This window comes from Rhea pennata, chromosome 1 (genome assembly GCF_028389875.1).
Source record: "Rhea pennata isolate bPtePen1 chromosome 1, bPtePen1.pri, whole genome shotgun sequence".
NCBI classification, from domain to species: domain Eukaryota; kingdom Metazoa; phylum Chordata; class Aves; order Rheiformes; family Rheidae; genus Rhea; species Rhea pennata.
This window is the reverse complement of record NC_084663.1, coordinates 15540064-15555560: the sequence shown is the minus strand read 5'-3', so window position 1 is coordinate 15555560 and position 15497 is coordinate 15540064. Positions and strand designations below refer to the sequence as shown.

The 15497-nt window shown below is 37.6% G+C and overlaps 1 protein-coding gene across 1 annotated transcript in view; it reads right to left on the bottom strand.

The window, feature by feature from the left end:
- The window catches only part of PRKAR2B (protein kinase cAMP-dependent type II regulatory subunit beta), a 94231-nt gene that overhangs the window by 16351 nt on the left and 62383 nt on the right, over window positions 1-15497 (bottom strand). The window contains exons 4-5 of the mRNA XM_062582200.1: window positions 9539-9591; window positions 8442-8525 (exon numbers count right to left, since the gene is read on the bottom strand). Of these exons, the coding sequence (XP_062438184.1) occupies window positions 8442-8525; window positions 9539-9591 (137 nt within the window). The remainder of the gene's footprint in view (window positions 1-8441; window positions 8526-9538; window positions 9592-15497) is intronic.

Here is a 15497-nt window from a genome sequence, read left to right as displayed (position 1 = left end):
AGGAGTTGCCTCCTTTGCCTTTATCCCATGGGGGCAGCATGAAACTCTAGCACAGAAGCAGAACTTTAATGTCAAGTTAAAGTTAAACTGTGTGTCATAGTTATGTATGAACAAGGTAGCACCTAGGCAGAGGCTTTATGAATCACCCTGGCAGAGTTAGGCATTACTTCACTATGCCTAAAGTGAGACTTAGATACCAACTATCCTTATGAATCTAGGCCTGTGGTGATACACATACATAAATAATGTGTAAAGCAGATCTATTGCCATTCCATTATCTGAAATATACAAAATTGTGTGCATATTTACAGTCAGTTACAAACAGATGATAAGACAGTAATGATAACTAATCCCCCAGAACAGTGTCTGACTCTATCCTTCTTACTAGATCAAGTGAATAACTACAAACATGCACTCCAGCTCTCCTAATGTACACTTGGTATCACCTCAGGTAAGCACCATCCTCCAGAAGCAGGTTGTATTGGAAAACAATGTATTAACTTCAATTCCTTTCAAGTTGAGAAAACAAACATGGCAACTGCATATCAAGATGATTCCTTGAAAAAAACATTCAGTTAGATAAAGGCGATTGAATATAAGCAGCGCTGCATTTTATTTAGTACACACTAAAAATCCAATCTAATGATTAGCATGTCCTTGGAAAAGGGCTTTTGTTTCCACCAGGAGAGCTGACAATGCAACGCGTCCCTTCCAATGCCAGTGGCTCTTTTAACTGCCAGACTACCAAGTGATTTGCTACCTAGTAGAAAGGAAGCTAATTGCCCTTTTTGATCTGAGACATATAACCAAAGTATTAGATTTCCTCGCACTTCAGTACAATGGTAATAACAAGACTTCCCTATCTTACATGACTGCTGTAAAAATTACAGTGTTCTGAGATACAGCCATTAAGACTAACACATGAACAAAAGACAATCCTCTTGTCTTCTATTCCTCAAAACTCAGTTCCCATAACCACTATTTTTCTTTATTCTTACAACCATTTTACTTAAATGGGCCTAAGTTAAAATGATACCCTGCTGGCTACCTTATCCTCACTTTGAGCAATATGTATCAAGCAATTAATATTCTGCATAAAATTAATATGAAGCAGACAGTGAAGCAGAGTAGGGAGAAAAAGAAGAGAGAGGAAAAGTCAGAAAAATATAGGCAGGGAAACCAGGGAAGAAAAAGAGTTTTTAATCCATACGTCAGAACCTTAGAGAGGAAAAATGAATTACAAAATTCATGTCTCCAGTTCTCCTTGTTTGTTTTTTCAGAACAAAAAAAACATATATGTATACTACTCCGGAACTCTAATATAAATGTCAGCAGCAGTACGGATCCAATTCAAAATGTTTAGCTCCGCTGTGCAGTATCTACTTATAAACTAATCAAAAGACATTTATTTCTCACTAACAAGAATCTAATTTATATTTCAGTGTATACTTGAGTATTAATCAATATTCTTATTAAGAATTTGCCTTAACCTTTCTCCAGATAGTTACATGTTAAGTTACAGTTCTGTTTCTCAAGTATCGCACACATGCCAATCAGGCAGGCTCAGTAACACTTTTAGATTTCGTAACTAGCTCTTTTGACCAAGTTGGCAGATTCTTTTCAGCAGTTTGCCAGTTTGCCAGGCTAAATTCAAATGCTAATACAACATTAATTTGTCCTTAAAACAATAACAAATTGTAATTCAGATAAAGAGCAGAAACAGTAGAGTTGCAAATAGTTTCCAAATACCCTAGTTACATATGTTTGCAGACAACACAAACCAATGTAACTGTTCATTTGTTATCTCATTCTTAAAAAAGTAGCAGTCTCATAACTAAAAAAAAAAGAGGAGATACCACAATAACTCCATATGCTAAGAAATTTATCAAACTCCAATTTATTGTCAATTATCTGTTATTTCTAAAAATATATAAAACATTTTGATGGTGTAATGCTGTGCCCAGTCAAGGTTTACAAAATCACAAAGGTGTTGGATGAGCTGACTAGGAAACTTTTTGCCAAATCCTGCAAAACAAGAACTAGGGGGCATCAATAGATCAGTTTAAAACAGGTAATATTACACAAGGCATAGTGAATTTTCAAAACTTGCTGCCATGGAAGGTTGTAAAAGCAGACAGTATCAGCAGCTTCGAAAAGATATTAAATACATTCATGGACTACAAGTCCATAAGAGGATGCTGAAAGGATTAAGCTGGGATATACCCTCTGAAATCTGGGTATGGTGGGCATGGAGTATTAGAGGCTGCAGAGAGTGGATACACTCACGTGTTCTGCTTAAACACCCTCTCCTGTTGCCGCTGTTGGAGGTGAAGTACTGGGCTAGGTAAACATCTCAGTAGGACATTTCTTCTTGACTGTGAGTGAAAGTCTGGTAAAGATGTCAGTAAAATTCCTGCTTTGTTCAGCTCTATTTTGTTCCGTCTTTCACCCCTTATCAGGAGCAGAAGCAAGCGTAAGTGCTGAGGGATGGACAGATACGGGGCTTACTGCATGTATGGTGAAGGTCCTCTATGAGATACATGGAGGGGAGGAAGCTGTTTGTCCCACACCTCCACCTGAATGCTACCTGATTATCACTAGCTCTTGCCAAACCCTTCTCCCTTCCTCTCCTCATCAACACCTCCAAATTTGCCACCTGAGTTCCTAAAGCCTCACGGCCCCTTCCACTCCAAACCACCTCTTCCTGACCACTGTCAATCCCTTTCTCCCTAATTTCGCATAACTTACTCTGCTACTGACAAAAAATTGTACTTTGCCCGTGCTGCTAACCTTTGAAACATCTCTGCTATTCAGTCCTGACTCTACTTTACAATGTCAGAAAACATTGGACATGATTACAAAGACACCATATCAATGGACATGAAAAACTACTCAGTGTGACCTACACATATGTACTGCAGTTTGCAACTGCATTCGCTGTGTTAAACACAATCATGTAGCTCTATAAAAGTGAAAGAATAAAAACCAGAGAAAATTGACTAGATTATTACTAAATATGACAGAAGTTACGAGAGTTTTTATTGAGGTATGCCTGAATTCAGTACCAAGTTTTGTAGCTGTTTCTATAGATTAACCCAATACTGTCACTGCTGTGCTCGCCAGCACAACGCAGCTTGTCATCAGTGCGGATAAAATTCCTAAGCCAAACGTGAAGGCATTTGGCAGTTCTGTTCCAGAACACTTTCAATAACTGATCACAGGCAAGATGGAAATAATTCTTGTTTACTAGATCTGATGCAAATATTAATTTTGCCATACATAAAAATAAAGTATTAAGTGTCATTTTATTAGTTTGGAAACCCCTTAGCTTGGAAAGAGTTTTGTGCTACCTGTGAAGGCAGAATACTAACACATTCAGGCATTGCAGGCCCTCTCCAGGATTGCTTGTACAAAATTAATAACTCCAACATCTGCAGTCCTAATTCTTCACCAAAATATTCAAGAACTTATGAGAATTAATCTAATTATAATATTATATATTATATTAATATATGTTATTATAATTACATATTGTATGATTATTATTATGAGACTCTTCTGTTAGCAACTCTTTTCAGGGAATGCTTGCCCTTAAGCATAGGAGTTCACTATTTATAAAACAAGGTTATATTATTCTTTCTTTCATCTTCCTTTAAGTTAATCAATTCTAATTGATTAATCAATATTTGTGCTCTCTCATAATAATTCTCCAAGTGAATGACTGGCAATATGCCCAGAAATTGCTCTCACATATTTGTGAAGAACATGCATAATTTATTACATTTATAAAAGGGAAAAAGTCTATTTGAAACCCTCCCCAGAATAAAACTCCCCTGAAACAGAACAGGCTATCTAAGCCTGCTTGCAGATTTTGTGAAAGAAAGGGTTCAAGCTTTAATTGCAAGGATGCAGCACAACTGGATGGCACGAGCACGCTTCCTTGAGCCACCCCCAGGACTCCGATAACAGGCCCACCAGGCTTTTCAACTGCTGGCCTGCAGGCCACATCTATCTCTTAACAGACAGACCAAATAGCTTGTCATTAAACAGCCCCAGCCCCAGCCCCAGCAGAGGTTCCCCTTAAAAATCAAAATCAAAGCAACAGATCTCTGAACTGCCTTGTAAAAGGGAAATGCAGAAGACTGTGCTGGCCGCTATACGAGCTGCTGCTGTTCCTCCTCCGTGCAGTGACAAACAGCCCTGGGGCAGCACGTGCAGACACCAAGTCCGACGATAGCGACTTGAGGCTCCTCAGTAACGGCCTGTGCCATTTGGTTATCTGCTTGTTTTCTCCTGGCTGGCTCATACACAGAGGAAGAGGAGGGGAAAGAGGGCACGAGTCAAGGAGGAAGAAAAGAGAAGCTTGACAGCTTGACAGTTTCACAGGTGTGAAAACAGGCACTTCTGAGACCACTGCCAGCAGCCTCTGGTATCTGGAGCATGAAGGAAAAGGTGGGAATATGTTTTCTGTGTGCATGTAGAGCAAGCCTGGCACACGCGGTGCAAGTCTAGGAGGAAGAGAGGGATGCCAGAACTCTGGGGCAGCGGTGCGGCAGGCAATCAAGAGCACCAGCGGTACCCTGGTCTACTAGGAAGAGAGCTGCCTTGAAGGAGAACAGGAAGAGGTGTTTTGGAAGAGGAATGGACATCATCAGGCTAGATTAAGAGTGTAGGGAGAGGGAAACGGACATCTGAATGCACTTTCCTCTCTTTTAACTCACTCATCCACACAGTTTTGCTCCTGTGATTTGTCAGGAAAGAATCAAGAGAAATTGTAGGAGGAGAGCTGTGTGGATGAGTGAGGTAAAATTTCCTGGTCATCTATAAAGTAGCTGAATAGCCCTGCAAATTCCTCCCCCCATCATCTTGCTGCATATGCACGTTTAAATCCAAATTCTTCTTCTAGTTACTTTTTCAGTATGTTTAGCACTAAATAAAACCAATATTGAGTGACAGCAACCGGATGGGAGCTGGTTAAGTCTCCAGAAAGATGGGAAAATGTCACAATACTGATTTTCAAAAAAAATCAGAGCTTTTTATTTAAGGAGGCTCTCTCAGGAGTGCCTTGCCCGACTGACATTGACTTTGACCAGTCACACACTCAGTAATCCTCAAGGGTGAAGGAAGTTCCAAGATGACTCAAGTAACTTTACAGACATTACGAAATTGAATAGCTGACTTTTAAACAGAAAGTGCCGCTTAGGGAATTATACTACAGCGAGTGTTCCTTTGTAATGTGTTATAATTTCTACCAGAGCCAATGCTTATATTTATAGATATTTTTCCCTAAGTTTGACTCTCTGATATTTAAACACCGCTACCAGGTAAATGCAGACTGGAGACATAATTATGTTTGTTTAGAAAGCCCTATATTTAGTCTCAAAGTCTGAAGGTTATCTTTGCCTCCCTTCTTTCATTTTGTCTCACATTCAAATGGTCCTGACATTCTTCACTTTTATGTGGAGGCTCTCGCCTTTCCACACAAACTCTCTAATTAAAATGCTGATCAGTACTGTAAGTCACCTCCTAACTGCAGCAACTTCTATGATACCCTTATCGTACTCTTCTGTTCAAATTAAAACATGAGTGGGAGAAAGTTTTTTGAAAACGTGAACTCCATTTTGCATCATGTACTGAGCACAACTGTTATCATGCCTTAGGGCAGGCTGCTGTACTGTACTTCAGAGCTCTATCTAGGAATGGTGCTCGACACCTTACTAAAAGGCCATTTGGGAAAACCCATTAAGCGCTCCACACTGCCTCTCCATCGTCTGCTCACTGAGCTCTGAAACAATGTTTTTCATGCACAGAACTATTACAGGAAGAGACTGAATGCAAAAAAAAGGCAGGCAGAGAAAGAAAAGAAAAAAAAAGTATGTGTAGATGGGAGAGGAGGGACAGACACTATTTATACACAGCTTGGATTTTTGTTCCAGAGACTTTAGCTCTGGCAGCTGAAGATATGATCATACTCCAAGATAGAGGAGGTTTTTTGCTAATACACCAGACACCAAACTGCAGCAGCTGGCACACGTTCACTTGTGCTGAGGGGTGGAGAGGCAGAGGTGAGGCAGAGATTTGGGACAGGAATGCTCAAATTACTGCAACTCTACTCATCAAAGCTCTTGAGTCACTGCAGAGAAGTGGAGCAGGTGGGAAGAGTGGGAGAAGGCAGGACAGGGTCTCCTCTGGGGAGCTATAGATCTTGGCGTTACAGAAGAAGCAATCCAGACTAAAGAAAGCTGCATTTTGACATGCTTGCTATCTTCAGAGCTCAGTAGCTTTCCAATACCTTTCATGAGTAAACTTATAATAATAATAATAAAACTCCTTTACAAAATTATTTTCTTTGCCTTTCCAGTATGCTGTCTGTGAAGGAGTTAAACTAGAAGAGTGCTCATAAGCCACTGGCCAATCTGAGCAAATACGGGTACACAAGAAAAGACTTGGGAGAGTTCTCCCAAGAAAATGTGCTTGGGAGAGCACATTTCAAAGCTTTGGATGGTTGTATTGCAAAGCCCCACAAAGGGAGGGCTCAGCTAGGAAGTGGAACAGACTGTGGGAACTATTAACAACTACAAGCATCTGATTCAGAAGAATAGGAAAAAAAGGTTTCAGGAAGATCAGAACATCAGAAGGATGATATATCAACATAGCAACATAGTTCTGAGATCACCTCCACAAATGGGGGAGGTAAACCCTCAAAATTCCTCAGAAGAGTTAAATAAAATGTCAACACTGGAACAGCTTAATGCTGTAGGACTACACAATGCTACAATATAGCTGGTAAGATGCCAATAGATCTCTGCCCTGCAGACCAAGTGGCTGATGAATAAATCTTCTAATGAATAGATCTGTCTAAATAGACATAAGACTTAGCTCTCAGTAGAAGACAAAATAGAACTTGTCCAGAGGACTTGTACAATAGGTAGATACTCCCAGAAAACTGGGTAAGCTCAGGAAAGAAGCAGCTCAAGACAGATTCTAGGTGCACATAATAAACCATTGGGTCTGAGATAAATGCTGAGAGACAAGAGGGATCTGTCAAAATGCCATTGGCAGGATAAATTAACAACTGTCCAGCCAAGCAAAGGCCAAGACACACCAATAATAAGGAAGATATATAATAAAGCAATTTCACATCCAGAGTAGATGCCCAGAAACCACTTTGTGTGCATGAAGTTACGCATAAAAATAATTCAAGAGTGGAAGGGACAAACGTTCAGGGGATTTTAATTTGAACTATTATACTGGAACAGCTGATTAACTACCCATTAAACAGATATCACATGGGAGTCAGGAATCCTCTGCATCAGAGTCCCCAGAGTCCCAAGAGTGCATATATATTAGCACCTACATAAAAACCCTTGATACCCTCCCATAGCTCTAACTCAAGGTCTTGCAAAGCCTTGATGGGACTCTATGGCTCACTGTTCCTCATGCCTCGGTGAGTACGGGCACCCTGCATTTGAGCTCAGCATTCACATAGACCAAAGCCTGGATCTGGAAACCAGCAGGATGGATTAAATCACATTTGCCATAACAGCATCTGACTTTCAAACAGAGCTGCAGGTTAGTCCTTTCATTAGCTCCTTCTTGGATCAAATTTAAAATTTTCTATTTTCACGCTTAAAACTCTATATAAATACTTCCCTTACCCCTCCTTCCTTCCCCTGACAGCACTGAATCAATTCTCTTGAGAAAGTATTTGGTGTGCTGTGAGTCATCTCAACCTCAGTATGCATTTTTTGATTTATATACTTGCCTTTCCCTTAAACAATCTCATACTTTTTTGTAATATTATGACTTTGTCTGTCCAGGTCATTCGTTCACTGCATTTAACCTTTCTTAAAAGCCTGTTACTGTTTTTGTAAGCAACAGAAGAAAGTTATCTGCTCAGAAGAAAATTATTTGCACTGTTTTTATAGTATCTATATTAAGTGAAATAATAATGCAAACATCTTGCTATTGCCTTTCTCTTCCCTTCTATTTAATAACTTGCTGATTCCATTACATCTCTATTTAAGCTATAGGCTTTTGGGGTGATTTTAGGTTTTGATGGAGCACTCAGCACATTTTTAAAAACATGATATAAAATAACTAGTAGCAACAAATGAGCGGTTTCCAAGTTAACTGATGAGTTTATATTTACCAATGCATCAATGTATAGCTAATAGCATTTCAAAATAAGAACACACCAAAATATAGTACTTTACAGACATATTAATGGACTTCAATTCATGATTATCATTCATAGTACTAAAAAAAGGCCTATATATGTATGACATATCAATTATAAAAATGCAACAAGTCTATGAAATGGTCAAGAAAGCATACATAAGAGTTAATAAAAGTCAAAAACTATAAACTTCTCTAAAAAAACTTCAAGACACTCAATTCTCATCAGCACTGCAAAATCTTCATTATAAAGAATTGCTTACTGGATCTAGGTTCTTAAAAAGAAGAATGTCCTTGCAAGCCTCTTGCAGTCTGTTTCTTTGATCATCTGTTTTAGGGTGAATAATCTGAGGGATATAATAAAAAACCTTTAAAGCAGTCATCATGTAGCAACTAGTTGAAGGACTGAGTTAATACAGCTAAGCATTTTACATAACATTCTGGCTTTGTTTGACAACATTCCCTTTACAAAACCTTCATAGTTTGAATAAATACACAATGATAATACTATATCCCCACAATACAAGCAAATACTGCTGTATTTAAGCTAAAAAGAACTTCACATTTGTATAATTCAGTTCATTTCTGCAAACCATTCTGGATATCTCTATCTAAAATATTATTTTCACAGAATAAACAACAGAACTCACAGCCTCTGAGTGAGCCAGAGATTTACTAAATTATCAGCTAATATAAATTAACAACTTCATTGATAGTCAGTTCACATGCTTAAAAGGATATGCTAGGTTCCAAAGCTCTGATAATATATGATAACCTTTTTCATAGCTTTACAAGCCAGAAATTAGATAAAATATAACATTTAAGCTTGCCTCAAAAGTCAAACTTATGCTACTTCATATTAAAAATTAATTAAATGCCTCTAAAAGGTATTTATTAAACACAAATATACAAAATATGTTTCATTAAATTATTGCATGCTAAATCTGAAAATTTCCTAGCAATTTTATCATTTACCTTTTTCCCCCTCTACGAGAATACTAGAATATTAAGGAAACTACTGCAAGATTATAAAGACACTAAACCAATACTTTAAGAGCAGGCATTCTCTGGGCAAATTACACTTGCACAAAAATGTTTCCTTAGTAGATCATGAATCGCAAGTACAGTAACTCAGAATAATTGTTACATTAGGTTCTATATGGTAACTACTACAGAGATTTTTTAAATGTTCCTTTAAGAACAAAACCTTGCAGATTATTAAAAGATATTACAATAAGGATGATTTTAAAAAAGAATAGTAATGCTAGTTATATAACTTACATAATTAGTCCTATTTTTTTTCCTAATTATAATGCCTGAGAACTCAAAAAATACGTATTTAACTCAAAGCATTAAATACCCTGGATTCTGTGTCGTCCTCTTCTTCATCAGGATTGTAAGCTTCTGCACACACTGAAATAAAAAAAAAAGTATAATCTGAACTGAAAGTAAAATAATGTTTCACACGATTTAAAGAACAGAACATGCATTGTGTGGCATGGTGGTGAGCTGTAACGCACTCAGCAGAGAATCACAGAAGATGGTGCTGACAGGGACTATGATAGGTCATCTCCATACTGCTGGCAAAACATCTACATTTATGTCATTTTGGACATGTTTTCTATATTTTAGAGGAGGTCCAGCAATTCTCCACAGCCTTCCAGGTAACTTAAAGTGACCAGACCTTAATATAAGAAATGCTTTTTCTTTAATGTCTAATCTAATTCTTTCCTGTTACAATTTAAGCTCACTACTTCTTGGTTTATCCATCCTGGATACAGAGAATAGATCATTCACTTCTTCTACATAAATTCAGGTCTTTCGGGTTCTTAAAAACTTATCTTACCAACTTTTTACTTTTTAGGGTAAGTAACTGATTCTTGACATCTTTCCTCAGAGCCATGTGTTTCAGGTGCTTATTCTCATTGCTGCTCTCTGCACTCCCTCCAGTCAGCCCTACCTTTACTCAAGTGTGACGCCCAAAACTGGGCACTGTATTTCAGCTGAACAGAATACTAAGTACAACAGATGAATTACTCTGCTTCATACATCCTTAGGGCTATATATGTCTTCATCCATCCCTGCATTTTTTCGTAAGAGCTCAATAGTGCTTACTGATGTAATTTTCATGACCTGTATATCATTTTCAAAAATCATTGCTTAACTAGATGTCCCCCATGCTGTATATTGTTATTTCTAAGTGTAGTACTGTAAACGTTACATAAATATTACCTTATTTCCCCAGACAGTTTCTCCAATATGCCAAAATTGAAATCTAATCCTGTACATGCAGTCTCTTTTCAATTTGTGACAACTGCAAATTTAACAAGCATACTCTTGGTTCCATAATCCAGATTATTAATGAAAATACAGAAAAGATTCTTTTGTTATTCCTTCCTACTTGTTCTTAATAATCCAAATGATTTTTCATTTTCCATATAGTTCCTTCTTGTGCTTGATACAAAAAAGGAGCTTATGTTTTAGTCAACTTTACTGTGCTTTTTGTCCTTCTGTGCTATCACAATTTGCACTTGTACCCTTCATATTGTTTGTTCGAGGAACAGTCGATTTCCTTTAACTTCCTTTCTCCAGATTCTTTTCCTATCAGATTATGCCGACAGTCCTTATTGTACTGAAAATCTTCCCTCTTAAAGCTTTTTGTTCTAATTTTTTTATTCTACCTCTTTCCCTTCCTATACTTTATGAGCTCTGCCATCCCATAATTCTCACTGAAGCTGCCTCATCTCCCCCTGTTCTGGAACATTTTCTCTTTCAGAAGTGGTATCAAATAGAATAACTTCCCCCCTGATTGCTTTTCCCACTCTCTCAATATTTTGTCCCCATGAATTCCAAGACATGTTGGGCAGTTGGTATTCTACTTTGCTTCTTCTCCAACAGCTGACTAGTTATGATCTTCTGTCACCACCGTGCCCAGCATGCTGCTACTAACCATCCTCACCCACCCAAACTCCTTTGTTTGGTGGTCTGTGTGATGCTGGAGCCCATGAACTTTTCTCCTTCTACCACTACCCATAGGCCATGAGCAGCATCCCTCTACGGTCTGGGTGACACCACAAGGATCTGAACCTGCTGTACAGCAGCAACCACCTCTTCATCCTCCCTCTCCTTCCACCACAGCTTTGTTATACCACGTAAGGCATACTGCTGTTCGTGGATTGAGGTCCTCTTATTTATTCTTGATATTTCTTCTGTTATTATGCAGACAACTTCTAAAATAGAAGATGGACCCATTAACCTCTTTGTTCCCAAATCTAATTAGGGTGATTTCACTGCAAGGCATATTATTATACATATTATATAGAGTCCCAAAGGAGGTCTTGGCCCTCACCATATTAGGCACCCAAATACTACTATGTCAATTTTTTAAAACTTGGCAGCTTCAAAAACAAGTCTGATATAACTCCCTCTGGAACTGACAGAAAGATTCCTACGGAGTTTAATAAGAGCTGGATTTGGTCCCAAATTATTAGAAATGCCCACAAAAGGAAGTTTGAAATCTGCTGAACAAATACAGTATTTTGCCTCTAAATAAACAGAATGTTCCTACAACTATTTTATAGTAACTATAGTACTTCAATGTCATCTGAAATAAACTTCAGAGGATTTTAATACAAAGAGCAACAACAGTAACATGTAAAATAAGCTTCATAACCCATAACATAAATCACTACTTTGTTTCAGCTAGTATCTGCCTCTGTGCTGAAGCACATATATGCACACATGGGAGTCAATAACCGTGTATTACAGTTCAGTGACCTGTCGGATGTATAAATAATCAACCCCAAACTGAAGTACTGCAACATCCTCTCCTCGCTCCCCTGTATATCTGCTGCGTGAACAAATTCTAACAAAGCAGTAATTTCATTTAGTGGTTTTGGCGTTGTTATCACCGGTCACAGTCTGGCTGAACATTTAACAGTCTTCCAAACCACACAAAAAAATGCTCTAACTTGACTCTTCTCTGCTAGAAACTTATTTCACTTGGTCTCATAAAGCACTGTCAGCAGGTATCTTCACTGAATATTTCTTCTTTGTCAACAATTATGGACAATATGACATTTCTTCAATAACTGCAATTTCTTCTGACTAGTGCCCATCTTCCCAAATTTTAAAAAGATTTATTTTTTTTTATTTGTGATAAACTCTTCTGGTACCAATTTTGTACCTATTTTGACTGGCTTATCTTTTTGGCATAACCATTAATGCATCCTTCATTTGGATCTCAACTTAAAAGAGTATACAAATGCTGATATGTGGCTCTGTGCCATTCAATATGGAATTTATTTTCCTTCAATGATTATTTTAGTAGTCTACCTTACAGACTTTATAGCCCAGTACCACGTTCATTTTTGAGTGCCTAGCACTACACACCCTATGGAAGACTTGATGCACTCAAGCACTTGATCACTGCTCAAAAAGCAGCCCTAACTCAGTGGTTAGGGACTTACTCCATCCGATGCATAATTCTGGCATTAAATAGTGATACCGTCACTGTACACATTTCTTTGTTAGTTGATAAACTCAGCTAAATGAAACCATTTTTACTCAGTTCTTCCAATTTCCATTTCATGTGTAATTCACCAATGGACAGTGAAACACAAACAAGTCTAAGTATACCAACATAAGGAATTTGTGGGAAAAAGGCAGTGTGTTATCAAGATATGCATGCACTGAAAACTACAAATGTAGATGGATTATTTTGCCAGAAAGAACAGGTAGGCTTTTATAAGTTCTAGCCCATTTTTCTATATAAAGTAATTTTGGGGGGATTTCAGCTGGTACCTATGTTTTATATTAAAAAATGAAGACACTCTAGATATGAATGAATTCTAAAATGCAAATTAAGATATAATTAGTAACTGTAAGATAATAGGAAAAAGAATTTCATGTATACTCTATCCATCTATCCCCTTGATGTACCAGCAAATAAGGAGCTATTAATAATAAATTGAATGAAAATTCATACGTAATCCTAAAATATCTTATAGTGAAAACGTGAGAGGAAAAGCAGTTAATATGTGTTTAGCCCCCGATAAGTTCCAACTATATGACTGGTATACACAATGAAAAAAGCTACTATAATGATTCACAGGAGGAACAAGCAAATTAATTTTAACATCTTGTACCGTAAGGAATTAAAATATTTTTTAAATTGCAGGGATTGAATGTATCTGTTTCTCACAGCCACACTGTCAAAAACAGATTATTTATAATACATAGAAGCACAAACATAAATGACCTTTTTGTCCTTAACTGCTGTGGCTAAAAGTAGCTGAACTGAATTTATTTATTATTGTAAAAATTTTGTTCCATAAATAAACGAATTCAAAATAGCAGTAATTGCACAAAAAACTCTCTTTAGAACAATGCAAGAGCCATCACTCAGCAGAGGAACTACAGAGCTTCTTCTATCAAATGACTGTCATGGGATAAGTATAAGATAAAGACCAATTAGTGCTATGTGATGTACAATTAGGGGAAAACCATCATAGGCTTTATAAAAAAAGCCACTGGTTTAGGAATGATAGATTTTAAAAGGGTATAAACACTAGTCTGTGATAAATGACATGCGGGTAAATTTTATATTGCCTAAATTTAACATGAATCAACTGTTTACAATACAGATGACAGCTTATGCATTAAATCTCCATGAGATCCAAAATTCCTGACAGAATATTGCGGTAAATTGTACAGCACAGTCATCAGGACTATAACATGCAGTTATGGTGAGAAAAAGGATAAAGTGCTTCCTAGTGAATGAATCTATTCCCTACATGCATTTTGTTCAATTTTCTTGCCACAGGTAAGCCTTCTTGTGCTGTTTTGAGTGCTATAAGTAGTTGACAATTCTTACATTGTTTTATGAAACTAGGAGCTGAATATACTTCTACTGTATCTTAACAGTAGATATTCTATAGCAAAACATAGTATGCCTAAGTAGCATTAATATCTCTACTAATTCTACAAATGCTGACAGTTTGCCATATAAAAATAATACAGACCATGCCCAGTTACTAAATAAAAGAAACATTACTATAACAAAGTGGGGAAAGAGAAGAAGTAAAACTTATCTCATGTTTGTATTCTGAAGTGGTTGGTGCGTATTTCAGGAAAAAATGGAAACTGAAGATTTCCAGGCAGAGGGCAATTTAGGATATAGGGAGTAACTGCAACTGGTATTAGAGGGTCCCTTAGCTCCCTTTTCTCAATAATAATTTTCTTCAGGCAATTTGTGTACAAAGGAATAAGGTCATAAAGCATGTTACAAAAAAATTTACAAGAAAACAAGACAGTTATGAAAACATTTCCTCATCCCATTTGGTGTAAATCAATACTATACAGTTTTGCCAGCACCACTATCAGGCTAGAGAGTGAAAACAAAACGAGAGAGAGACGCAGAGCATCTCTACCCATTGCAGCTACGGCAGTGTGCCACACTTCCCCGCAAACACGCCTCACTACGACAGCTATGCCCGTTCCCTCCGACAGCAAGAGTGTCACTTCACTGGGAAAGCCGTATGTTAATTCCTAAGGTGATTTAACAGCATACAGAGTGGAATTTTTTTTCCAGCTTGTCAGTAAGTATTTTTCTTCATCCACTAAAAGCAGAATAAAAACATGGTGCACTGAGACTCCTTGTATGACAGATGACAGCTCCAAACTGGATTGCAAACACTGTTTCAATCTCCATCACAGTTCCCAAAAGGATTTCCTGTAGAAATCCATTTTTTCAATATCTCTAATGGAGGGGAACTCTGCAAGCCAAAATCCAGAATTTCACGGACAATTTTTATTGGAACAAAACCAATTCTGTTTGAGAGTAGCAATGAGATATTATTGCTTATGGTCTCTGATGCTTGTGACTGTCTCAAATTATTTCTAGAGCTGCTTTTGACTGGACGAAATAGAAGACAAGACTGAAGATCTGTAAGTAAACATAAAGACTTAGGAACAACCCAGAGGAAGGAGATCCACTTTCTCCTCTGATTGCACGATGAGGTAAGATAAGATTTATAAGGTTCATGCAGCATTTAGTTAAGGCAACAACAGCGGGTCTGTTGCTACAATTCATCGCTTGTGCAAAACACAAACTATTTCAGGCAGTTAAGCTTACTGTAAATGTAAGCTAATTTGGAATAAAGCATGATCACTGAGGCTATCAAACCCCCATGATACTGTGAAAGAGCGACGTCTGCAGAATGTCTAGCCCTGACAGGGTCACTAAACTGAAACTTTATCTGAACATTGTCAGGCGAATTTATACCCAGAATGCCTGACACTGCGCAATTCTGTATCAT